Source organism: Euwallacea similis, chromosome 15 (genome assembly GCF_039881205.1).
Source record: "Euwallacea similis isolate ESF13 chromosome 15, ESF131.1, whole genome shotgun sequence".
NCBI lineage: Eukaryota > Metazoa > Arthropoda > Insecta > Coleoptera > Curculionidae > Euwallacea > Euwallacea similis.
Genome location: NC_089623.1, coordinates 1,590,707 through 1,616,839, shown reverse-complemented (window position 1 = coordinate 1,616,839; position 26,133 = coordinate 1,590,707). Strand labels below are relative to the sequence as shown.

Below are 26,133 nucleotides of genomic sequence, written 5' to 3'. Positions count from 1 at the left end.
TTGTACTTAGCGCCTTTATAGGATTACTGCTGCGTCTCATCAAAATTGTGGGTTTTTATAGCAAAGTCAAGTGTACAGTATTCAAGATGCTTGCAGGTAATATCAAGAGAGACCTTCAGAAGATTTTTTGTTCTGTTTCCCTGATTAACAGGTTTTTTTTTACAGAAATAGCCGAGTGACTAGTGCATTTTTATTTTTAAAATCAGATGATCGACAAACACCTCGATTCCCCAAAAGAAGTGTTCGACGATAGCATACTTTTTTTTTCGTTTGGTTTGTGACATTTGAGGATTGAAAAACGCTCTGAATTATTTAATAGTTGTTTAGCGATTTAAATAAAATTACTCTCAATCTCTATCCCGAAATTAGATACAAGAGTGGATCTCAATTTTTTTATAAATTTTCAGGAAAATTTTTAAATTCTTGAAGTGTTTGTTTCCCTAAAATTGAGCGATTTAGATCCTATACCTCTAGACTCTGAATAATTCATTTGAGGCCAATAGTGGTGGCCAAAAGTACGGAAACTTTATTTATTTTAAAATTCTACAGTTTTGTACCATGAAAAGAAAGTAATAAGTATTTAATGGAAAAGATATTAGGTCGTGTAGTATGAAATGAGTAGAATTGAATTGAAACTTTAGTCATTTTTTTTTCATAAGAAATGTTTTTATTGTCAATCGAAATATGCACCACCATTATCAATACACTTCTGCCATTTAACGGGAAGTTCATTGATTCCCCTGCTGTAACAGCCTGCAGGCCGGGAGTCGATAAACTCTTGGAAGGCAGCTTTGACAGCCTCGTCGGAGTTGAATGTTTTCCCTACCAAGAAGTTATCCAAATTTTGAAAGAAGTGGTAATCAGTAGCTGCTAAGTCGGGTGAATACGGTGGATGACGAAGAGTTTCCAATTCCAACTCCTGTAGCTTGGCCAAGGTGACTTGTGCGGTGTGTGGCCGAGCGTTGTCGTGCAACAATAGCGGTGCGCTTCGATTGACTAATTTTGGCTGCTTGGCTGGCGTCAGTTGCCTCATCATTTCGGTCAGTTGTCGGCAGTAGACATCAGCCGTAATCGATTCACCAGGTTTCATGAAGCTGTGAAGGATGACACCTGCGTTGGACCACCAAACGGACACCATAAGCTTCTTTTGATGAAGATTTTTTTTCGCACAATGTTTTGGTGGTTCATCTTGATCCAACCACTGCGATGAACGTCTGGTATTGTCGTATAGGATCCATTTCTCATCACAAGTAACAATCCGATTCAAAAATGGATCGTTATTATACCGGCACAACAAAGAAACACAAGCTTCAAGACGTCGTTCTTTCTGTGTGTCGCTCAACTCATGCGGTACCCACTTGTCCAGCTTTTTCACCATACCAATTTCAGCCAAATGAGTCAATATTGTTTTTTTGGTTACACTGAATATTAACGATAATTCGCTTGCACTTTGACGTGGATTCGCTTCCACCACGGCTTTCAGATAATCGTTATCCACTTGAGTTTCAGGTCGTCCACGTGGTTCATTTGTTCAGGATAGTTCAGGTCAAAATTGCCAGAACGAAATTTCATGAACCAACGAGATACTGTTTGCTGTGAAGTGACTTCAGTACCAAACACATCATTAATATTGCGAGCCGTCTGAGCTGTTGTGGTTCCACGGTGGAACAAATATTTCATTAACACACGAATTTCACTATTTTGCATGGCTGCACAAAAATGTTTATAAAAATAAAAGTTTTCAATAATTTTTAACACTTTAAACTCTGATCGAAAGAGGAAGAATGTGACTTTTCCACATAAAAAAGTCAAGTCCAAATATAGATTTAGAGTGAAGTTATTCGCAGTTGAATGTGGCATTTCAAGAATCTACTCATTTCATACTACACGACCTAATAATATCAAATAACACTAAAAAAAATGAAAATAGAAAACAACCTACATTGACTTTATTACACTTTAATGAAAAACTGCTGATCAAAAGTATGGAAACTAAAACAGTTACACTCTTTTTTGATAACTTTAATTAAACGTTCAGTACTTTGTTGCATAACCCTTTGCCTTAATGACTGCTGCACATCATCGTGACGTAGAATTTACCAGAGATAATGTTGCGTAGAAATCTTTTTCTATTCTTCATTTAATAAATTGAATAGTTCATTAATGCTGGAATTCTTGTTTTGATAAACTTGTCGGTCTAAATGCTCCCAGAGATTTTCTATGGGATTTAGATATGGTGACTAAGACGGTCAATCTATTAGAGATATATTATTTTCATTTAACGAATTTTTAACTAAATGCAATTTGTGCTTAGGGTCATTGTTGTGCTGAAAAATCCATTGGAACGGCATTTCTTCTTCAACATAAGATAACATGTTATTTTCCAACACGTTTTGATAGACAAAACGATTCATAATACCTTTAATTTGAATTAATGGCCCAGTACCAGATCTAGAAAAGCAGCCCCACACCATCATGAGTGCCACTTTCGTGTTTCACAGTAGGTAATTAACATTTATAACCATATCTTTTACCTTTTGGTCTTCTGACATATTTTTTGCCATCACTCCTAAATAGCTGGAACTTACTTTCATGACTAAAAAGGACAATACTTCATTTGGTCGGTGACCAGGATAGATGTTCACACACAAATTGAAGTCGCGCCTGTCGATTCTTTTTTGAAATTAAAGGTTTGTTTACTGCAACTCTTCCAAATAATCCCTGAGCATTTAGACTTCACCTGACAGTTCGTGGCGATACCAAAACTTCTTGACAATAACACAGTCTACTTTGAATTATTCTCTAACATTCGAAAACATATCAGCGGCAAGGGTGCTTCATTTCAACACAGTGCTTTGACCTAAAGCTTCGAGGTTTGATCCTATAAACCTTAGATTTCAAATACCCCTATGGAAAGAAATCCAGGGGAGTGAGGTCTGGAGAACTTAGTGGCCATTCAATAGGACCTGTTCCATTTAACGCATCATTAATAAAAAACGGTTTAACAATGTGATTGCCCTCGATTGCAGCTCAAATATTTATTTTTACCGGATACAAGGGTTGTGCTTTTCTCAGTAAATGTGGATTATTATCAGTCCAGTATCTGCAGTTGGTGCCTATTGAGTTGTCCAATTAAGAATAATGTACATTAATCGAAAAAACATGTATTGTAAAATAAGTTGGGATTATTCAACAACTGTTCACTAAATGTTTCACAGAATTGAAAACAAAGATTTGGATCATCTTGAAACTACAATCAGTGTGCCCTAGCGAATTGTCATAAACTGTAATGAACTAGTTATTCGGGGTGTCTAGTCTTTGCTGGGACACCCTGTATTCAAGCCAATGGTTGTTTATCTAAAGCGAAATCCGTGTTCAATAATTTCATTCGTTACTTCCAGTATTCCTACATCGGGAATTGTAAAAAGTGAAAACAGAGGTGTTTCATTACTTATCTTATCCCAGTAACAGTTGAAATATGAAGTGTAAATTAGCATAAATATTCAATTAATGAAGTAGTGTCTTATACCATTTTACATTGCAGATTATAGTATATTTACATGTTTCAACAAATAAGAAAAACAAAATGTTCATTATTGTTAAATTTATTAACTCAATTGTTGCAGTTTTCAACCTAAACTACTTCCTGCCAAAGAAATCAGCTCTGGGGATGAGATTCCGGGAGGGGGCACATTTTCACCAAGTGGAAGAGGGGCTATTTCTCCCCTATTTGGCATTAAAGGGAGATATGTAAGTCACAATGTATCTTTTTCCTATATCTCCAGTAAAGGAATAGGAACCACTTACGGTAAGAATTTATTTATTACTTTTACTTTGATTTCTCTAACTTCGTCTCTTTAGATTCCATTATCAGTTTCAAATCTAAAAGTTCATAAATATTGGTAGACTCATTCAGATTAGTTATAATACCCTTCATTGCATGTTGTTTCTTTTTACCCGTATCTATATTTATCCAAATTCCAATTGTCTTCATATCGAACTAATAGACTTTTACTATTAGAAATAGGCACTGAGTGATACACTCCTAAGGAGATTATTGTCAAAAAATTAAAAATAGTATTCATCTTGCGGGAATTGTTCAATTATGTCGAACCAAAGGCAGACTAGCCTTCGAATTCTTCTTACAAATGTTCTTTTCCAAAACAAGTTATTTGCATCTTTGTATTTAGCGGTTTTATGAGATTACTGCTGCATCTCGTGAAAATCGTGGGTTTTATAGCGAAATGAAATATACCATATTCGAGATGCTTGAAGGTAATATGAAGAGAAACCTTCCCAAGATTTTTTAATTCGATTCAAAATTAGCAGGTTTTTTTTCACAGAAATCGTGGAGCGATTAGTGAACATAATGCAAAACATTATTTCACACCAGTAGAACCTGAACTGAAAGGACTGAAAAAGATCTTGGAAATTTATTACTTTTCCAACGACTTAATGGAAAATCACTTTCATAGCTATCCCGAAAATAGGCATGAAAGTGAGTCCCAATACCAAGCACTAACGAAGTTATAACACATTCGGTTATACTACAGACTCTATCAGGGCTCTTTGCGGCGCTCAATATGATTTTGAGGTCACCAAAAAATATAAAATATAGAGATCATTAACCTTGAAATGTTTCAAATAGTTAAATTCATACTTCAATGTTTTCAGAGAAATTTATATATTTTTAAAGTTTTTTTGTAAAAAAATTAATTCTTATTACGGCCTTCTAGACAAAAAGTGTCACTTCGAATTAATAAGAATCAAATGCGCACAAGTCTACATTTCCAATTAAAGCATATATTTAACTTTATTTGATGAGAAACGTTGTGCTAAGCTTCAGCAATATGCTGAGATTACAAGTTTATAAAACGTAATTTTCAAAATGAAAAAAAGAAGGCCGTTTTGACGACTCGTAACGGTTTCCGCGTCAAAAATTAGTTGCTCTAACCCTCCAGAAAGAAATGACCCCTTCGAATTAATATGAAAAATCACCCGGCAAACAAGTCCTATTTTAGACCTATTATACAGGGTGTACCACTGATTATTTTGAACTACGATCAAAATATTAGAAATTAGGTTTTATTTTCGATGGGGGCACATTTTAGCGTTAAATACAGGTTCGATAAAATCACCCCTTGCGCGGGGGTGCATTCAACTTCAGAATCTCAAATATCATTTTAGTTTGAGTGACATTTAATTTGAAAGGGTTTTTAATTCCAATTATCAGAATGTAATTTTGTTATAAATATTAGGTCATCTATTAAATAATATACCAACTTAATCTGCAGATTATCAAGAAGGTTAATGTATTATACCAAGGTTAATAAGATCGTACCTAACACTTCTTTCTACATCTGCAGGGAGGCGGATGGGAGGCTACCCTCAACTCCTCTATCCCTAAACTTTTAAGGTCTTGGGTTTTTAAAATTATTATATGGTTTATTAGATTTCCGGCGTTCCTGAAGAAAAGTACTCTTGGTTAATGAACAAAACCCGAATCGTTTTTCAGAAAAACACCATTTGGTCCAAAGGCGGTTTTACAAGAGTAATGAAATTTTGCGTGTATATTTTGCTCTATCACCTATATTCTAAATGAAACATTTTTATGTTAAAATTGTTTAAAATAAATGTATTACTTTGAAATAAATTCATTAAATTTTATCAACTGGAAGAAAACTCATTTAGAAAAAGCCATTTTCGCTATCAAATTTTGAAGAACTGTATTTCTTTAAAGGTAAGTTTTTGGAAAACAATTTATAAGCATAAGTACAATCTTTGGTTAAGAATTTTTCGTTTCCAGCATTTCCCCCACATTTTTGAGAACACCCTGTATTATCATACGAGAAAGCATTTTTTTAAGAAATGAATTACAAAAGTTGTAAATTCCTTGTGTGCCTTGTGTTCTTATTTTATTTGTTATTCGGTAATTTTAATAGGAGGGATAGACGGAATATCAAATTCTTGAAGAGATATCTTAAATGAAAAATGAAAAAACCTATCATCATCATAAATAAGTATAATTTTATTATTGCATCACTAAAACCGATTACTATTGCTGTTACCTTGGCAAAATCACTTCTAAATGCATCTTTTCCATCAGAAAACATTACATTTGATCTGCAACTTCACTATGAAGAACTTAAACAAAATAATATCGCTAATTCTTCTTGTGTTAGCAAGATCTCTTTATGCACTTCCAGGTGCAAAAATAGTGGAAGAAGTTAATGAACTGACTGAAAATGGATATCACTTTAGGTAAGCCATCATTAAACTTAGTGTACCTAGATCTACCTTTATTATCTTAATTTTCTTGCGTTTCATAGATATTTAACAAGCGATCTTCAAGAACGAGAGGAATCTGGAGAGCTTGTAGAAGTAATGGGGCGGAAAGTGTTCAGGATTAAAGGATTCTTTAGCTTTGTAGTTGATGGGAAAAAAAACACTGTGACATATTCGGCTGACGACAATGGGTACTTGGCTAAACAGAAGTTCGGTGTGGGTGCCGTTAACAGAACAGTAAAACCTGAAAATGGGTCAGCTAGGTCCCAACCTGTGGTGCTTCGAATTGGTTCTTCGACTTTAGCATCTTTGACTGGAGGGGGTCTCGGGTAGTTTTCCTTAAATTTTGGTTATATTTTCAATAATTTTCATGGAATTTGAAATTAAATAATTTTTTGTTTATTAAAACTATAATTTGAGACACGACAGAACAAGAAATCGTGTGAAGGCCTTTATCTTTACCTATTCGTGTTATGAAAATAATCTCATGACTTTCGCCATAAATTCAGACAACATTTAATAAAATACCGTAATCATCTCATAAAAGCGACAAATATGGATTTACAATCAACACGTTGTGAAATAAAAGTTTTCACATATAGTACAGAATATTACACATTACATAATAAAATTTACTAAGAAGGTGGGCGGTATTTGTAAACTGCTTTAAACCCTGATCTGCTATCATCATCATACAATCCTTATTCTTTTTTCATTTGTTTGCATTGTGAAGTATAAATTAGATGAATTACATTATATGCACTATACAGGGTGTTTTATGACGAAGGGGAAATATTTCAAGGGATGGTATAACCCATTTCCAATAACAAATGGGTTTTTAATCTTTTTGAATACATCTTCGTCAAGAAATCAAACTAAGATCACAACCAATTTCCCTCGGATTTTCACGCATGGGTTCGCACGCTTCTTATATTCGCTTTATCAATTTTTCTCTGGAGTTGATGGGTTGCGAATACACTTAAGATTTTAGGTGGCTCCAGCGTAAAAATCCAGAGGTGTGTGGTCTGGGCGTCGCGGGGGGCAAAAGGAAACGAGTAAAGTGGCCAGTTTCCCTTAATGTTTGGTAAACTCTCATAAATATTCTATGATTAGGAATTTGTCGTTCTGGAAATCAACGTTGATACACAGTCTTTGGTTAAAAAAAGATGAAATAATAAATAAAAGTAACTAAAGACTGCTTGTGAGCACAAAATTGAAAATAAACCAATTTCCCATCAACAAGCAAGTTTTTTCATTGTTTACGTACTATTTAACTAAGTTTATATTGCATTTTTTACGAAATTTGTAGCTGTTTTTCTAAAAAACTAATCGATAAATTTGGAATTACAATACATCATTGAATGTAGTTTTGAAAAATCTTTCAAATGAGGTATCATTTGCCCTGTCATTCCTAATAACGTTTCAGGGATTGTGATCACAGCGCAAAGAGGTGAAACAATTTGGAAGCGAATTTTATCGCAAGAGCTGTTGCCCTTACAAATAAAATTGACGTGTCCCAGCGTTTATAGAAAGAAAAATTCTTTGACACAAAATGGTGTGTTTCGTTTTCAATGGGCTTCGCGGTATATACAGTGTGATTTTTAAAACATTCTTTACCCAAAAAATCTCAAAACTTATTATAATATAAAACATTTCCAAAAACATGTAAATCTGAATTTTTTGGGAGCCACCTTTTCACCCATAAATAAATATCTCTCACCCTCTCACTGCCATGTACCCCAACTTAAAAAAAGGTAAATGAAAACACCCCTCTTGTGACACATCGAGGGATGGCTAAAATCTATCTGTAAAAAATTCTGTATGCATTTCTGCTTTCTGAAAGTGTTTTTTTTTAATCATCCTTCCACCATGGTCCTTCATGATAACTGCATACCTCTTGAGCAGTTTGCAAGCCTTCTACCATTCCAGGTTTGTCCATATTCTAGAACGCCTTGAATCTGGACGAACACCAAACCGAGATTCATCGGAAAACAGAACTGTCCTTCATTGTTCATTCGTCCCATTCCAATGTTCATCATAGCACACGACTCTTGCTTCTTGACTTCCACGTGATAAAGGAGGAACTCTGTGTCCAGCATGAAGATTGGATGCATGGAAACGCCTTCTGACCCGAGCACTATCCATCGCACTATGTGTAAGTTATAATTTAGATACCAACTTGAATGCTGTTTGAAGTCTGTTTCTTTTGGCTTGAAAAGTTATAAAACGATTTTGAATCGGGGTTGTTATTCTTGCCCGACCCAAGTGTCCCTCACGTACACTGTGTGTTGCATGAAACCGATTCCAAAGTTTACTAATCAGACTTTGAGAGCTTTATAAATTAAAAGCAATGTTGTTGGGTTGCGACACCTTCAAGCATCCTAACAGCCCTGTACATTTTTTGACCTGTTAAATGTCGTTTTGTCATAATCCACTGAACTAACTCTCAACTGAACAACTTGTGAAAACTTGTTATTTTTTGAAAAAAAGAACGAAAAACATCTGAATCTACCAAATTTGATCTTTTTATACATTCTAAACACTTTTTCAGTTTTTAAACATTCAACTGATAACACCGTGTCTATTTACTAACAAAAAAACTGCTTTCATACGGCAATAAATAATTTGTTGTGATTTTTCGCCATTATTTTTAGATTCTGTTGATGTGTATATTTCGCATGTACTACAACAACGAAACATTTACCTCAGTTAAGTGAAGTAGAACGCATTTGCCACACATTGGTTTCTTAATGTTATTTCCAATATCGTTTCGGGATACTCTATGCTACTGATTTTTTAGAAATTAAAATCCTGAAGGGTTCTCTAGGTTCCTTAAAATTTACAACAATATTTCGGAGAAAGCAAAGACTTGCAGTACTAGAATTCTAAAAAGAGTTAAACCGTGAAAGGATATATACATTGATTTTGTAATAATATTTGTAATTTGCAATGTCGCTTCGAAATACTCTACGCCACTGATTTTTTAAGAATGAAAATGCCGAAAGATTTTCTGCATTTTTTTAAATTCTCAACAAGATTTCCGAGAAAACAGGGCTCTGTCAACATATAATTCAGAAGAAACTTATGACATTTTGGAAAATGTTTTGATCAAACTCATAAAATGTTTGAAGCCACACTAAGTCAATAACTTTAATAAAGTGGCTCAAAGTATTCTCTTTATATGAATAAATTCTCGAATTAATTTACTACAAAACAGGGGCGTCTTCTACTAGAGCGCAGATATAAAATCATTTCAAAAAACCAATGAAAATTTTGTTCAATTTTGGTTGGATATTTATGAAAACTTCTTGATTTTCGAAATTTTCAAATTCAAAATTCGAAGAAAAAACAACCTACGTACCGCTCTTTTGTTAAAAATGAGTTCGTGTTAAAAAGCACCAAAAACAAGAAGTTTAGTGCGAATAAATTAAAACTAAAGACGTCGTGAGACCGTATTAATAGTAAAAGCAGAAATATAACATTGAAATATTTTCCTACGAAAATGGCACGAAAAAAATCTATTATTAAGAGTATCAAAAGTCATTTGCAAGTTCATGAAACTCAGGTACTAAAGTCGTATTTTTCATTTCAACAGGTTTAAATCAATTTCGTGACAAAGTTATTTTTAGAGCTCTCTGTATTTAGAAACTTAAATCACGTCACTGTTTGGTCAAAAATGATATCTTGTATTTTACTTTAAAAAAATGGCATTATCAATCAGTGAAAACCAGAGGCAGGCTAAAGTCAGGAGCATACCCAGTTCATGTTTTTATGAATACCTGTGAATACCCGTCAATACCCTGAGTCGACATTACCATGGTTATAAATACACATAAATGGTTAAATACTGCTTGAAACGCATTTCAAACTTTCTTAATGGTTTATTATCCACGACAGTCTTACAATGGTACATACATTCATGAACAAGCAGAATTCAATGGTAAAAAATAGTTGTTATTAGGTAGCTCTAGGCAGTGAATATTCAAAAACTGTACAAAACCTGATAAACCTAAAAAAATTACTGTGTATTTTTGAACAACATTGGCGCATAATACTGAAATCTTATCATGATCAGCCTAAACCACCTCCCGCGAGGGAGGCTAGAGCTGCAGATGGTATGCCCAACTTTCTAGTGTTGGCAGCAGGTGGTATGTGCTGACCAGCAGGTTGGAAACCATTCTCGTCCGCCGTGTAATGGACCAAGTATGTTTGACCATCGTCTCCGACATAAGAGTACTGGCCTTCAACCGCAAGGGATTCATCTTTTGTACCTTGATTCCTCACATTACCAATGACAGCTTCGCTGATACCATTACTCGTGTCAACCCTGCAATGGTGAGAAAAAGCGTTAATTAAGTATTAACAAGAAAATGTTTCAATTGCAACCTTGATGACCTTGATAGAAAATACTTAAAGGAAAATTAATTAATTGAAACGAAACAATTTTCTCGTCGCATATAGGAATATTGTATTCAACCTTGATTTTTTCATTAGTTTGATTGTGCATAGAAAACAATGTCGTAGTCATCGCCTAGGCTTAATTAGCCCTTATTGTATACATTGACTTGCGAACGAATAAATCTTGCGAACTATACAGTGTTTGTAAAAAGTATTGCAACACATTTCCAACTTTCACAAATACGATATTTAAAAAAATGTTTAAACGAGTATAATTTTATTTCAAAAAAGGCATTTAATGTGTTATTTTCAATGTTAAAAATTTTCACCCCTATCCAGCTACCCCTACTAATACCCCTACTAATAGGGGTAGCTGGATAGGGGTATACTAACTTTCTATTTTCAAATGAAACTGTACCCAGTGTAGTGTATCAAATGAAGGATAATTCAATAAGAGATATAACGAACTAAAATTGGATCTACAGTTTCCTTAAAAAATAAAACTATTAGAAAGAAAATAAAGTAACCCATTTAGAAATTATTGCATCAAGCAAAATTAAAATTCCTACAATAAATACTCAAATTAGGCTCAAGTAACAATTTGGCAAAGGCTCGGTCGTTCCTCGAACTCTTTTATGCAATTATCGGTGTTGCCTCTGTTATTAATTTTAGTTCTGTTTAAACTTCAAGACGTGAAATATCTAAATTTTGTCGTCGATATTTTCCCCTTTAAGTGGCCCACAAAAAAAATGAAAGGGCGTAAGATCTGGAGATCGTGGCGGCCATTTATTGCGCCTCTTCTACTGATCCATCTTCTAGGGAAAATTTCATGGAGACCATTTTGCTGGAACCAAATATGATTGGCCACTCGTTTCCCATTTTCTCGAGAAAGAATTGCAGCAATTGATATAAATTATTTCGTTTTGCAATAAGTGCAAGTATGATGTGTTGTTTAAGTTCCCTTCCATGAAAAATAGACCAACGAACTGGTGGCCAATTATAGCAATTTATACATTTTTTACGACATTAAATTTTTGCGGATGTTGTATATGTGGAGTTGGCATCCAATGAAGATTGTTTGTAAACTAGTAGCGACAAATATGTCAATAGATAAATCCACTTAAGCAAAATATTGCTTCATCCAAAAATAAAATTCTAGAAAAGACCGTATTATCTTGAATGCCTTTTGCTTGTATCAATTCACAAAATTTTATTCTGCGATAAAAATCTTCAGGCGACCTCTCTTGGGCAAGAGAAATTTTATATGGATAAAATTTTTCTTGTTTTAAAAGATTGCTTACTGATTTTGCAAATACGTTAAATTCATTAGCAAGTTTACTGATAGACTATATGGGGTTTTCATCGACAGATAAAAGAATGTCTAGTACTTTATCGTCGCCAGTTGCTGTTCGAGGTCTTCCACATTTTAGAGCAGCTTTCACACTTTCAATTTGCTGAAATTTTTTATTAATCCGAGAAACTACAATATCATCAATAAGATATTTCTCGTTAAATATGAGACATACCTCTTCGTAAGTTCTTTTGTGATCTCCATGCCCTAAAAAGATTAGAATTTTAATTCTTTGCTTCCCAGATGGACGATCTGTTTTTTTATATTTTAATTGTGGCAAATGCCTAATAACTGAATATAGCTATTACAGTTCTATGAAAAATAAAATATTTTGTACCTAAAAAATTGTTTACATTGAAAAAGATTTGGAATTTCTACGTTTTGTCATTTTTCACTTTTTCAAAGTAAAATAAGAATGGATTGTCTATCTAAGAAGTAAAAATTGACAGTTTTAATCTTTTTAGGATATGGACTTTATTTCTTTTTTTAAAAAAATTTTAGATTCAATTTTAGTTCGTTATGTCCCTTTGATTATTGAATTATCCTTCATTTGATATACCACACTGGATATTTTTCCCATTGAAAATAAAAAATTAGCAAGGGTTGTTAGATAGGGGTGAAAAATTTGAACATTAAAAATAATGCAATAAATGCTGTTTTTTAATAAAATTATACGTTTTAAGCATTTTTTTTAAATATCAGATTTGTAAAAACTATAAACGTGTGGCAATACCTTTTTACAAGCACTGTATAGTAGCAATACATGTCCAATTCCGTATCCATTGAAAATATTGTAGTGCTAAGTTGATTGCACCTTAATGATCTTTCCACAGACGACCCCCCGAATCAGAAAGTAATCTCGTTATACAGTGCGTAATGCGTGGGAACATCTGTTATGAAGTCCCAAAATCAGTTTTAAAGTAAAGGAATTAGTGGAAAGTTTTAAATCGGTTTTTTGGCTAATGTTCAGATTTTTATGAAATTATCGTCTTATGAGCGAAAGTAAAACACAAAAGTTTCTAGTTTTCTTCAGACTTTCAGTAGGAAATGACGACGAGAAGAGAACATTAACATATTGGTGCGGATGGAATTTTGGAGCATTTTATGGAGGGATAATAAGTTTCCCTCAAGGGAACCTCCATAATACAACATTTGTTTCTAGATTTTTCACTTTACATAAACCCATTTAGTACATATTTCATAGTTTTCCCCACCAAAGATTGGCCTCAAAATTGTATTGGCATCTTCTTCCAATATCATCATCCCATCATTGGAATGCCGTTTTAGGTATAATTCTCATAATAAACATCAAACTCAACTTACGCATATGAAAACCCAGTGGGCAATCCTAAATTAGCATTATATCTAAGAATTGTGGCTAGAGGTGCCCGGGCTACAGGCCTGAACTGAGGAGGCCTATTTTGGGGCACCTGTGGAGGATGTTGGAATTGTGGTCTAGCCCAGGTTAACCCAATAAGGGCGAGAAGTAATAGAACCTGAAACAAATAAGTCGTCGTTATTACCTAAAAATTCCTATGGAATATCGTAGAATATCAAAACATGATAAGACCGATTTATTTACTAAACCTGAATATAACAGGTGCATTCATTAACCTTGATCATGTCCCAGATACCGGTCGTCGCACATTTTAAATAAATTCTATTGATTCATGGATTTTAATAATAAACATCTAATTTCAAAAACTAGGAGAAGGTGTTTTGTTTACCTTGACACCATGGAGGTACCAGAAACCACTCCTGCAGGTTTTTGTGTGAAAAATTAACATAATATCGGCCCGATTCTAAATTGCTAGCATTTTATCATGTGGTATTGCACAATAGAAGATCACTCATATATCAACAAGATTGTGTTGAAATCATTAACGTATGAGGATAATTAATCATAGAGAGTACGCATCTTTTGTTCTCAGATCTGTTATATGAAGAATGTCTAGACCTTGAGCGTGAAAGTATTTTCAGCTACAAATTATAAACTTGTGAGTAACTACTAGAAGTAACTTGACCTTTCTCATTCAAACTACTAAACTAGTAACCATGCCTAATATTGTGGAGAAGCATTAAGCAATAAGCATAATAAAAAAGCAATGCTTTTTGTACTGAAATGTGCTAGAACCTTGAGCACATATGCAAAATTAGCGGTCGTTAACATTTAAAGGAAATTTATAGCTATTCTTTTGCGCAGAGATTTGCTTACATTATGCAACATTGATTATTAATTAAAAAAATATTTCGGCTAAGAGACACTTCTTGCATGCATCTCTTTAACCAATTCCTTATGAATTTCGTTATCAATGCTTTTATGGTTGGAGTCTGGAGAAGAGATTAAAAGTCATTTTAGTTTCTAAAAATGGCAACATGTGGATAAAGGCAAGGATTTCTCTTCTAATGGAGAGGGAATTCTTCGTATATCACCCCGGAGACTCCTCCTATCTCAACCCCTTTTTTACAGTGTGTTCCAAAAATGTTGTACCAAACTTAAAGAGATTATAGAGTTCCTTGCGGTGAACAATTTCTGCATAGAAACCTCTAGTCAGAAATGAGCCGTTTTGGCTCCAGAGTCATTTTTGTTCAAAAGATTCAATTCAAATGGATAGAATAAAAATAAACAAAACAAACGCTTTTTTGTCTCTTGACTTTCTGAGCTATTGGATAATGCACACGTTTCCATGGGGGGGATAGAATGTGGTTTTAACATTACAGTGCACCTGCACCTTTTTCCTGTGCAATGCAAGATATTTATTTTTCTTTTTAAATCTATCAAGTAACCAGCGCGAAATCCCGATTTAAGCCCATTGGATTTTTCCTTTGGGGTATATGAAACTGCTGTAGGCATCCAAGAGGCACTGTTGGCAAGAATGGTGGCAGCCACTCTTTTCGTGCAGCAAGATCTTACATCTTGCAATGGCGATTCAATGATTCAAAGAACAAATTTAATCAATTCAAAAAACAAATTTAAAAAATTGCTACAATTGTAACCAGATTGGAGGGTCGTCATTTTGAAACTTCATTATATTTTCTTGTACTATTTTAAATAAAAATGAAGTAAAAATTAAAGTCTTTTTGTATCAACGAGCTAACATTACGTTTTCGAATAAAGATGACTCTGGAGCCAAAACAGTTAATTTTTTATTACAGACTTCTAGGTAAAAATTGTTCACCGCAATATTGCTTATAATCTTCTTAAATTCAACACAATCTTTTTGGAATACTTCGTATATCTTTAGTCAGGTCTGGTTCGATCAAAATTTAATTCTTGACTATATGGTGGATGCGAAGTTTGATGTACCTCTAATAGAAAATTTATAACTTGGAACAAGCGCTACTATATGGGAGGCGATCTTTTACGTCCTGGAGAACTTTCTGTTACCATTTTTAAAAATTACAATATTTTCCTTTAGTAGTTCACGAAACTGATATTAAAATTTAAATTTAACATCAAAATTGATATTTAGCTTCTCATTGGATTAAAGTTACCACACTCTATGTGTGTATGTGAATGTAACTAAAAAAAAATGAAACACAGGTAAAAAGCCAGTCTTTTTGGCCACAAATTAAGTATTGGGAATCAGCTTAACTGGAGATATTAGACAGGCAATAAAAATTGAACTTCACCCATTTTAGTCAATCAAAATCACAATGATTGTCTGTGAGTTTTCAGAAGTTTCCATGAGGATAAGGAGGTTTTTTGAAACACCCAAAAGTATTTGAGACATTTTAGATCCTATTCCAAACACATAAATTACTTTGATTTAACAAAATTTAAAAAAAGCGAATTGAAGTGGGGTTCTACTCATATATTATGTTCATATTCCAAATAACTCTTACAATTAGAGGTATTTGGTTTTTCTTTTTTATTTTTTGCTTCTGCGAAATTTTTGGATTTTTGACAAATGATTTAAGGTCTTTTGAAAATGCAGGTAACAAACGTGTGACATATTTTTAGTAGTTTGGATAATGGAATTTCTGTAATTTTGAGTACAAGATTAGCTCAAGCTTCAACCTTGAATTTGAAGGGTTTAAATTTTCAAATTTTGAGCACTGAGGTGGATATCTCCAATATCCAAATCTGCGCAGCAATAAGCAATTGATTCCTTTAAGGTTTGAGTACCTCCATTTCTCTATTAGTTGTTTTTTCTTCTTCGCATACCCCACCTCGAATCAAACTCCATGAGTCCTGAATTTTCTTGAATTCATTAGGAATTATAGGTTTTACACTCAGATTTTAAATAATTTTCATCAGAAGTTTCAAATGACATTGATTTATCTTAGAAAAAGTATCAACGAACGTCGCACTTGCGTAGGTACCATTTAATTACTATTTAGCATAATAGGTACCCATTGTTATAAAAATAAGAACGACGATCCGTAAAATTACGTTAATTTCTTGGGAACCTTTGGTACTGAATAATAAACCCATTTGTCAGATCACTGACGAACAAAATGGGAAATCCAAACGTTAATCCTCGTTAGACAATTCCGCATTGTTTTTTTCTGGAATTTCAACGTTTTCCTTGGAAATGCATAGGGGAAGCTATAATGATTCCACGTAAGCTTGAAATTGATATGGGTAAATACATCTGAGTAAAGACTTTTTAATTAACTGGTTCCTTATACAATGTGTATACACACACGCACATCTGGGAACCTGTTATAAAATAAAGTGAACTAAAAAAGTAATATTTTATTAATTATCAAATTTAAATTATTTTAATTGTTTCACCTTTTCTGTTCATTATCTCAAAGTTCTGGTCTGAATTTAATCCCTATAAAAATTTATAAAAGTCTTGATTTGTGGCCGTTCATTGTCAACAGGATTTCCAACATTATTCGATTTGACGTAGATACATAAGAAATTATACCCTAAAGGCAATTAAAAATGATATGCACCTAAACATATGTTTAATTACATGTTTAAATCTGTAATAAATACATGTTTTTTATAATCATGCTTTTTATGTTAAACAGTGGGAATTTTATTATACAAGGTGTCCCTAAACATAGTGCCATAAATTCAACCACGTATTTTGGGTGTCAAAATATGACAAAAATTTCATATCGAAGCGCATTTCGTTTTCGATATACAGGGTATGAAAGGTTGATTCCTGATTGTGGCTTTTTATTAATATTTTCGAAACGGGTTCAGATAAATTTTTCTGATAAAAGTACAACTTTTTGTGCTCTTTCTGAGTCTCTATAAAGAAATTAGCACATTTTTCCAGCAACGAGTAATATAGGAGAGGAGTATTTAAAAAAGAGCCTATATTTTTTTGCTCTTAACGTTGACGACTAGACGATTTTATAGGAAAAATAATAAATTTGAAGATTTTTACATAAAGAAGTTCTTGAAAGTGGAAATCTGTAACAGTTTTCGAGGAAATTGAGGTTTAATAAGTCGGTGGATACCATGATTTATTAAATAAACATCATATATTACACCCAGTTGACCTTGAAATTAAAAAAATAACATTTTTAACATTTCCGTATATGATAGCATTTATTAATAATGTCTAGCGGTTTTTCATTGTCACTGGACCAGTGTTTAATTACAATTATTCTTTTTTAAAAATGAATAAAAATGAGTTTTAAATCTAATGTTAATTAAATTCAATAAAACATAATGCCCACCGATTTGTTAAATCTCTATTTTCTCGAAAACTGTTGGAGATTTCGACTTTTTACAAGAGTACATTTTTTATGTACAAATCTTCAAATTTCTTTCTTCACATTTTTCCTATAAAATCGTAATAAAGTTAAGTACAAAAAGTTTAAGTGCTTTTTAAGCACTACCCCTCCTGTATTACCCGTTCTTGAAAAAATGTGCCTATTTGCAGAGATTCAGATAGAATACAAAAAGTTATAATAAAGCAAAAAATTTCATTACTTTATTACGACACGTTTCGAAAGTATTAATAAAAAAACCATCCTCAGGAACCAACCTTTCACATCCTGTATATTGGAAACAAAGTGCTTTTCGATATACCTATGTTAATATGAAGTTCTCGTCATATTTTGAAACCTAAAATACTTTTTTACGGCACTATGTTCAGAGACATCTTGTATACATCTTGAAAATTGTAAAATCCTATTAAGTAATTTTAGATAATTAAATAAGATATTGCAAGCCAGAAATCCCAACCGTTTTTATTCTCTCTAAGAAATTCGTCATACACATTTTTGCTAGTTTTAACAAACATCAAATAAAATTCAGGATGGTTGCATGCTGCGTGAGAGTACCGGCTATGTTGTCATATTGTTAATTTTGTCTTGAGATTAAGGAATTTTGTTGCGTTTCTAGAAAAAGTCATTAAAGCAAAACGACCCGAGATTGCTAAGTAGAAGAAGGCTTGTTTTTTTTCACAGGGTTTTTAATCTTTTTCTCTGGCTACTTTATTCGATTACACTTCCTTGGTGGTCACTACGAGAGAGAACAAAAACAAGTGTAAGTCAGAACGCACACACCTGCTGGGGGAATAATTCAGTGTAAATCTTGAAAGTTGAAAAATTGATATAATTAGTGATTGGGTGTTGAAGGAGTCTGAGTGTTCTGAAGAATGAATCATTACCTGGTGAATGTAGCGTATTGTAATCGCATAGTATACGTTCATAGCCCTTTCGAAACCTGTAAATACGTATTGTTGCTTTTCTCAGTCCCTTCTTCAAAAGAGACTGCAGCTTCACTTACTGCCATCAACTCTCCTGAACAGATGTCAGTTGCATTTAGCAGCCTTGAATTGTAAATATATTTTTCTTTTGAGCATTGAAAGGCGTCTTCTTTCTTTGAAGCACTGGTCAAAATAAGATGTACTCTTACTTACTAAACAATATAACTTTCTCCCTGAAACTATGCTTGCTGTTCGAATCTATTATTTTTTAGATTTAATTGGGTAGTTTTTATCTCCCTTACGTAACAGTATGGTATCAACGTCATAGTAAAAAGGTTTTTTACTCTTATTCATCCTGGTTATGTAGGGGTAACAATACTAATAGTCCTGACCATAACTTAAACTAACTAGGTAGGGAGTTTGTGTAAGCCATAATCGTCTATAACTTAAATAAACCTATGTCACCTCTACTCTAGCTCTGAGTACATTTCATAGGGAAGACCTTATTCATCTAATACTTAATCGCGGTGACTCTGGTAGTCGCTTGAATCCTGTTGAATTTTACTATGCCGTTTTTGCTTATGGACTTTAACAGAAATGAATCTAATACTGTCAAAATGGTGACCGGGTCTACCCTCACCACACTTAGCAAAAGATTTTTGATAGATTTATTCACTTTGGGCTCCTCATATTATTAGCTATTTGTGCTCATTCTAGTTAAGATTTCAGTTCAGTATTATTCCTAAATATTTTATTATTTTTCTCTTATGACTATTTTTCTGTTGTTTTAAGTTTTATATGTCGCATTTCATTACTCTGTCCACATTTGCAGATTTATACATTTTTTATACAGCGCGTCTACTTAAGTTGGAATTATGTGGAAAATTATTAAAAATGATTAATTATGCGAAAAAAAATTATTTTTCAAAAAAAATTCTGCATGGACTGCTAGATCTCCTGACTTAATCTCCATGGATTATTTTTTATATGGTTACTTAAAACAAGAAGTCTACCAGCACAGGTCGCTTTAAGATGTTAATCATTCGGCGAGGATCATTTCGAGAGGATGTCAGGAAATCATTTCGAATATGATAGTGAATGTATTAATGGAATTTGGTAAAAGAACGATTAAATGTTTTAAAAGAGAAGGTGACTATGTCGATATACATAATAATCGCATGTCAATATGATCATATGCAGATTTTATATTCAAATTGACTTCTGGACATACATGTTTTTTTTAATTAAAGGCCAGGTTCACAAAGAAGATTAAATATGCCAAGTTGCTGCAGATGTCCATATTTTTCCTAAATTCAATTTGGTATATGTCGTAGAGAGAAGAAGAGGTCTTTGGATGGTGTAACTATAATCGAACTGCAAATTCCTGTTAATTCAATTCAAGCTCACATATCAGGATGTTTCAAATTAAAACCACATCATTGATCTCTCAAAGGCGGTGAAGGATATCAGAAACGCAAAGGGAGAATGAGGTAAGTTCTTTTTTACTTTGATTCCCCCTCATATTCTCTGTAAATCCACAAGCTGACTTAACTTTCAAAAGTGACTTAAATTAATCATTTTGCGTTTAAATATGTCAAATTAAACCACATTTAGACTTAAGCTAGACTTGTGGACCTACCGAGAATACGTCGACAAAAGAGCGAAATTTATCGAATGATTCTAATAAAAGATATCTAATGATATCATAATTTAGTTAAGTCTAATACTGCAATATTGGTACTTCTACAAATATGAAAAAAAATTATTGAAACTTCAGATTTTGACTTTTTGTTCAGAATCTGAGAATACCTGACTTTTTGACTCCCGAAAAGAAACTCAGGGTTTTAATCATTAATGGTGAACTTTTATTTTGTTTTCTTGAGTACGAAATGAAGCCACTGAATATGGCTTTTTGCCTATATTTTAGTAAACTTTTGAATTTTTGCGCTTCAAATTGAAACTTCAGAGATTTGGATCTAAACCTTTTCCTACTTGACTCTACTGAAGTATCAGAAAATCAATCTTATTTGAATTCGACTACAGTTACTCGAAGAAATAATGAGAACATAGGTCAGAAAAATTAAAATGTTCTAATTAAAGATACTAAGACAATGTTTTGGACTAATCTGTCGATAATTTTATCCTGATATTCTCAATTTTTACATGTTCTGCATAACAATAATTTTACACTTGTCTAATATCACAGAAACAGGTCAGGGCTATCAGACATATACTTTTAATACGCAATTTTAATATCTGGTACAAAAACTGGTATATCATGCTCCCGCCCTACAGCCACTGTAATAAAATAATTAGTTTGTCTCTTAATAGGAAGTATAAAAGTTGATAAAATATAACTTCTTGTTGATTGTAATTTCATGGACTCGACCTGATAAGAATCATTGAAATCCTGGTCTGAAAACAGCAGGTATTTCAGCAATTATTAGACAAAAAAACCTTGACTATAATTGATTAGGGATTAAAAGACATGTATTTCAAAAAATTTTTTTAAAGATGAAATTTGATATACATATATGTATAGTTGGTTATAGTTACCATAGGAGCACGGATTGATTTAAATCATATAATAATTTTAGTTTAATATCCACACTTAGGATAGGGGTGACTTTTACCAAGAAGTTGCTGGGAAACCTTTATGGCATTTAGAACTAAATTACAATTTTCTGATATTCTAAGCAATAAAAATTTATGTCTCTTGCCCCAAAAGGCAAAAAAATCTTATATTAAAGTATCTCAAGGGGTGGGGGGTGGTTTTGAGCAAGGACAACTCAAGAATTTATTTAAATTTTACAGCAATTTTTTTGGCTTACAAAACTACTTAGAACCCATAACCCCATTTCCCGCATTCACTAAGCACATTATCCCTGCACCTTGCACTTCGCACTTCCAATGAACGAGCCTGCTTACCAACAAGATCTAAACCCACTCACCGGTTTCATTGATGTGGTTGAAACACTGACTAACAAATTATTCTTTTCCACACGTAGTTTATATACCTGATTTCCGCGGTGTCACGATTCCCCCGAATTTCGTAACGAAAGATCTAATCTTGATTAAATCACTCGTCCTGCCTGAAGATGTCATTCGAAATATTTTTTCAGTCAGTTAATCATTATTGTTGCATGACCTATTGTTTGAATGTTGGGACAAAAAGTCGATGCTTTGTTGGCTTTTTTTCATTCGTTGACTATTTTGAGAGCATGTTAGTCGAGGCGGAAATGTGAATTTTAGATGATTAAGGTGTGAGTGTAATCAGAGAAACAACAGAGTTTGCCTTAACCAGCTTTTATGTCTCAAAGAACTGTAATTGGATCAGAGTATGTTCTATTTTCATTCTTTCAGGAAATTGTTCACGAAGAAGTTTGCAATAAGATACTCTTTAATAACTTAAAATAACCAAATTTTCATTTAGAAAAGTTTCAAACTTAAAATATGTAAAAAATTTGAAACGTAGCGGCCTGAAGCAATTGACACGTCTGCGATGTAAGAAGTCTTTCAGCTACGTTCCGAACGTAAGTAAATAACTATTGACTCAATTTTGCAGGAATTAGAGCTATTCTTTCGCTTCCAGAGTGAAACTCAAATTGCTTTAGATATTCCAAAAACCGGAATTAATTTTATTATTTGTCCTAGATTACGCAGGTTTGGTTGTTGCTCAGAACTACTGACTTTTTTCACAACTTTTTCAGAATGAAACTCGAGTCTTTTCTTGATTTTTTAGGTAACTTAATTGACTTCAGAATTTTCTAGAACGATTTCTATTTTTTTGTACTGCAACAACCATGAATCAGTAATTTCCAGAATGGAAGCTAATTTGGATCCCAGACTTAGCGTCAACTTAATTCAAAATCCTCCAGAAATTTGATTTAATCTGGATTTGTATCATAATGTTTTCAGATTAAAAGATTGAATAATTTTCTAGGAACTTCTTCTTGGATTTCTAGAAAGTTTAATAGATAATTTGCCATTTACGAAAAACCCGAACTTGCAGCATCCCTGTTGCACAGTTAAGCCAAAAATTTTCTTTGTTACATTTTTCATCATCTGGAACTGATTAGAATATAGTTCAAATTTTCCAACACCCTGAGGCGACCTAAATCCCTGTGACAATATTTCTAGAGCAAAACTGAATTTTTTCCACATTCTTCCAGAAACCTATTTTTCCTGAAAATTGCTAAATTTGCCATGAATATTTCCAAGGTGTATTCGTATTTTTCAAAGAGCTGAATTTCAGGCAACAATATAAAAACCCTTGTTGATTTTAACTATCTGAAATTAAAAAATTATTATTTTTATAATCTTGTATTTCAGACAGGAAACAAAAACGACCTATATTCGTATTAACTTTATTTCTTACTTCGATCACAGGGACCTACATTAAACAGTTGACAGACTTATTCTGAAACGCTCTATAGAAGAGGAAGTTCAAAAATAAATTAAACAATCATTAAGAAGTCTAAACAGTTTTAGAAGTAAAGAATAAGGAAATATGACACTCACAGTATATGAGAGAGACAAAATATATATCCAATGAAAAACAGGAAATACATATTATATTAGGTCGTGTAGAATGAAATGAGTAGAATTGAATTGAAACTTTAGTCATTTTTTTTTCATATGAAATGTTTTTATTGTCAATCGAAATATGTACCACCATTATCAATACACTTCTGCCATTTAACGGGAAGTTCATTGATTCCCCTGCTGTAAAAGCCTGCAGGCCGGGAGTCGATAAACTCTTGGAAGGCAGCTTTGACAGCCTCGTCAGAGTTGAATGTTTTCCCTACCAAGAAGTTATCCAAATTTTGAAAGAAGTGGTAATCAGTGGGTGCTAAGTCGGGTGAATACGGTGGATGACGAAGAGTTTCCAATTCCAACTCCTGTAGCTTGGCCAAGGTGACTTGTGCGGTGTGTGGCCGGGCGTTGTCTAATCTTGGCTGCTTAACCGTCAGTTGCCTCATCATTTCGGTCAGTTGTCGGCAGTAGACATCAGCCGTAATCGATTCACCAGGTTTCATGAAGCTGTGATGGATGACACCTGCGTTGGACCACCAAACGGACACCATAAGCTTCTTTTGATGAAGATTTTTTTTCGCACAATGTTTTGGTGGTTCATCTTGATCCAACCACTGCGATGAACGTCTGGTATTGTCGTATAGGATCCATTTCTCATCACAAGTAACAATCCGATTCAAAAATGGATCGTTATTATACCGGCACAACAAAGAAACACAAGCTTCAAGACGTCGTTCTTTCTGTGTGTCGCTCAACTCATGCGGTACCCACTTGTCCAGCTTTTTCACCATACCAATTTCAGCCAAATGAGTCAATATTGTTTTTTTGGTTACACTGAATATTAACGATAATTCGCTTGCACTTTGACGTGGATTCGCTTCCACCACGGCTTTCAGATAATCGTTATCCACTTGAGTTTCAGGTCGTCCACGTGGTTCATTTGTTCAGGATAGTTCAGGTCAAAATTGCCAGAACGAAATTTCATGAACCAACGAGATACTGTTTGCTGTGAAGTGACTTCAGTACCAAACACATCATTAATATTGCGAGCCGTCTGAGCTGTTGTGGTTCCACGGTGGAACAAATATTTCATTAACACACGAATTTCACTATTTTGCATGGCTGCACAAAAATGTTTATAAAAATAAAAGTTTTCAATAATTTTTAACACTTTAAACTCTGATCGAAAGAGGAAGAATGTGACTTTTCCACATAAAAAAGTCAAGTCCAAATATAGATTTAGAGTGAAGTTATTCGCAGTTGAATGTGGCATTTCGAGAATCTACTCATTTCATACTACACGACCTAATATATTATATATTTATAATACATATGCGATATATATTATTTATTATATATTTTTTAAATATATTTTGAAACTCATATAAATACTTTTCCTAAAGTTCTAATTCGGATAAGTGATATTAACACTAAAAATACCGACGTAAGATTTAATAATAAATTCCGCCTTTTATCAGTTTATAATGCAAAAAAAATCTGCCAACTACAGTCCAAACGCAAAGATGAATGAAAAACATAAATAAGATTTTTTTATTTGTTTTTACCTTATATAATGTCGATTTTTAATTCAATTTAAAGATCAAATTCAGAATTTTTAATTTAATTCCAGGCATTTAAAAACAAGTGGACATTTGAATTTTAATTAATTGAAACTATTAAGAGTAATAATAAATAAAAAAATATAGATAAACATAATACAAAGTATTATTTGGGAATTTTCATCTTGAGTTTTAAATACTTCTATTACATACATAGATTCCAGCTTCCTCTATTCACTCAATGGATCATTGAATAATTAACATTGGTCAATACAGAAAAGACCGACCGTTCAGACGATTATAAAGCTGATGATTCAGTATAACACCGGCCAGATACTGACATTTGACTTCCATTTAATCTTAATGAAATATGTTAACATAATAAAAAATAGATGTTTAAAATAAATATTGATCTATCATATTGTTACATTTCTATAAGTAAATAAGTGAAATAAATATATAAATATGAAATAAGTGTTCAACTAGCATCAAACAATTCTTTTATTGACTTGAGAACGCTAAAAAATTAAAAATTTAAATTTGAGTCATAACCTTTGCCATTAATAGTCCATCTGCTTTGGTCAGCTATCTTATAGCTCACTAAGAAGACACAGATATCTAGCTGCAATGGATAATAGTTCACAACCTGTGTCTCCCGTTTAATAGTTTCCCCCTAAACACCCAATTTTATTCAGGGTGTCTTATTAACAATTTACCCCCCTCCAATTTTTTTATTTTTGACATAAAAATAGGTTCAAATAAGGATTCCTCCTTCATTTTAGATGTAGAAATTAACTCGGTGCCCTCTCCACACGTGCAACTTTCTTATTTTAAATGAGAGATATGGGAGTTATATGCAGATTATATTAAAAGTGAGAAATCCCTCAATTTTTTTGGCATTTTTGGATTTCTCGTTAAATTTTTGGGTTAGTTTATGTAAGGTGTTTTATCTTTAAAATTTATCGTTTTCGAATTGGTTTCGGAAATTTTGAAAATTTTGATAGCTGGAAGGTCCCACGGAAGTCAATTTTTCTTAACCGCTGCGAATTATGAAATTGGCCTTTTAGAGCCAAGAGGGGACATAAGAAGCTACGTTTTGACTTATTTGAATGTGAGAAAATGTTTTCCATAACCTTCGAAAACGTGTCCTAATTTGAACGATTTTAATCGTCAATTATTTCTTTATTTCTTGCAATTTCCTCGAAGGCATCGTGTTCAGAATTCAAACATCTAGGTGTGGAACCATGGGGAAATATTTCGGGATACATTCTAATGCTTCCTTTTAGTTATTTAGCAAATTCAAAATAAATTTAAAGCATGCCCTGTTCCTCTTTTTAGGATATTGCGAGGCATTTTGGCAAAAACAAACATTAAACTGTAC

The 26,133-nt window shown here is 33.1% G+C and overlaps 3 protein-coding genes across 3 annotated transcripts; 1 reads left to right on the top strand and 2 right to left on the bottom strand.

Annotated features, from left to right (window-relative positions):
* Positions 1-586: 586 nt before the first annotated feature.
* LOC136413735 (histone-lysine N-methyltransferase SETMAR-like) lies at positions 587-24,196 on the bottom strand. The gene is made up of 2 exons (XM_066397434.1): positions 23,625-24,196; positions 587-1,006 (listed from the first exon to the last, which is right to left on the bottom strand). The coding sequence occupies exons 1-2, from the start codon at positions 23,982-23,984 to the stop codon at positions 674-676; spliced, it is 693 nt and encodes a 230-aa protein (XP_066253531.1). The 5' UTR covers positions 23,985-24,196; the 3' UTR covers positions 587-673.
* LOC136413746 (uncharacterized) lies at positions 5,998-6,682 on the top strand. The gene is made up of 2 exons (XM_066397445.1): positions 5,998-6,261; positions 6,330-6,682. The coding sequence occupies exons 1-2, from the start codon at positions 6,089-6,091 to the stop codon at positions 6,616-6,618; spliced, it is 462 nt and encodes a 153-aa protein (XP_066253542.1). The 5' UTR covers positions 5,998-6,088; the 3' UTR covers positions 6,619-6,682.
* Positions 10,147-21,696, bottom strand: LOC136413737 (cuticle protein CP14.6-like). Its single transcript, XM_066397435.1, has 3 exons — positions 21,609-21,696; positions 13,358-13,530; positions 10,147-10,612 (listed from the first exon to the last, which is right to left on the bottom strand). Exons 1-3 carry the CDS (start codon positions 21,615-21,617, stop codon positions 10,357-10,359), a joined length of 438 nt encoding a protein of 145 aa, XP_066253532.1. The 5' UTR covers positions 21,618-21,696; the 3' UTR covers positions 10,147-10,356.
* Positions 24,197-26,133: the final 1,937 nt, after the last annotated feature.

Coding starts and splice junctions, on each gene's coding strand:
- LOC136413746 (XM_066397445.1), top strand. CDS start 6,089: ATGCATCTTTTCCATCAGAAAACATTACATTTGATCTGCAACTTCACT. Junction 6,262..6,329: donor GAAAATGGATATCACTTTAG/GTAAGCCATCAT, acceptor TGCGTTTCATAG/ATATTTAACAAGCGATCTTC.
- LOC136413737 (XM_066397435.1), bottom strand. Junction 10,613..13,357: donor CCCACTGGGTTTTCATATGC/GTAAGTTGAGTT, acceptor TCACCATTGCAG/GGTTGACACGAGTAATGGTA.
- LOC136413735 (XM_066397434.1), bottom strand. CDS start 23,984: ATGGTGAAAAAGCTGGACAAGTGGGTACCGCATGAGTTGAGCGACACA. Junction 1,007..23,624: donor AAATGATGAGGCAACTGACG/GTTAAGCAGCCA, acceptor CCAGCCAAGCAG/CCAAAATTAGTCAATCGAAG.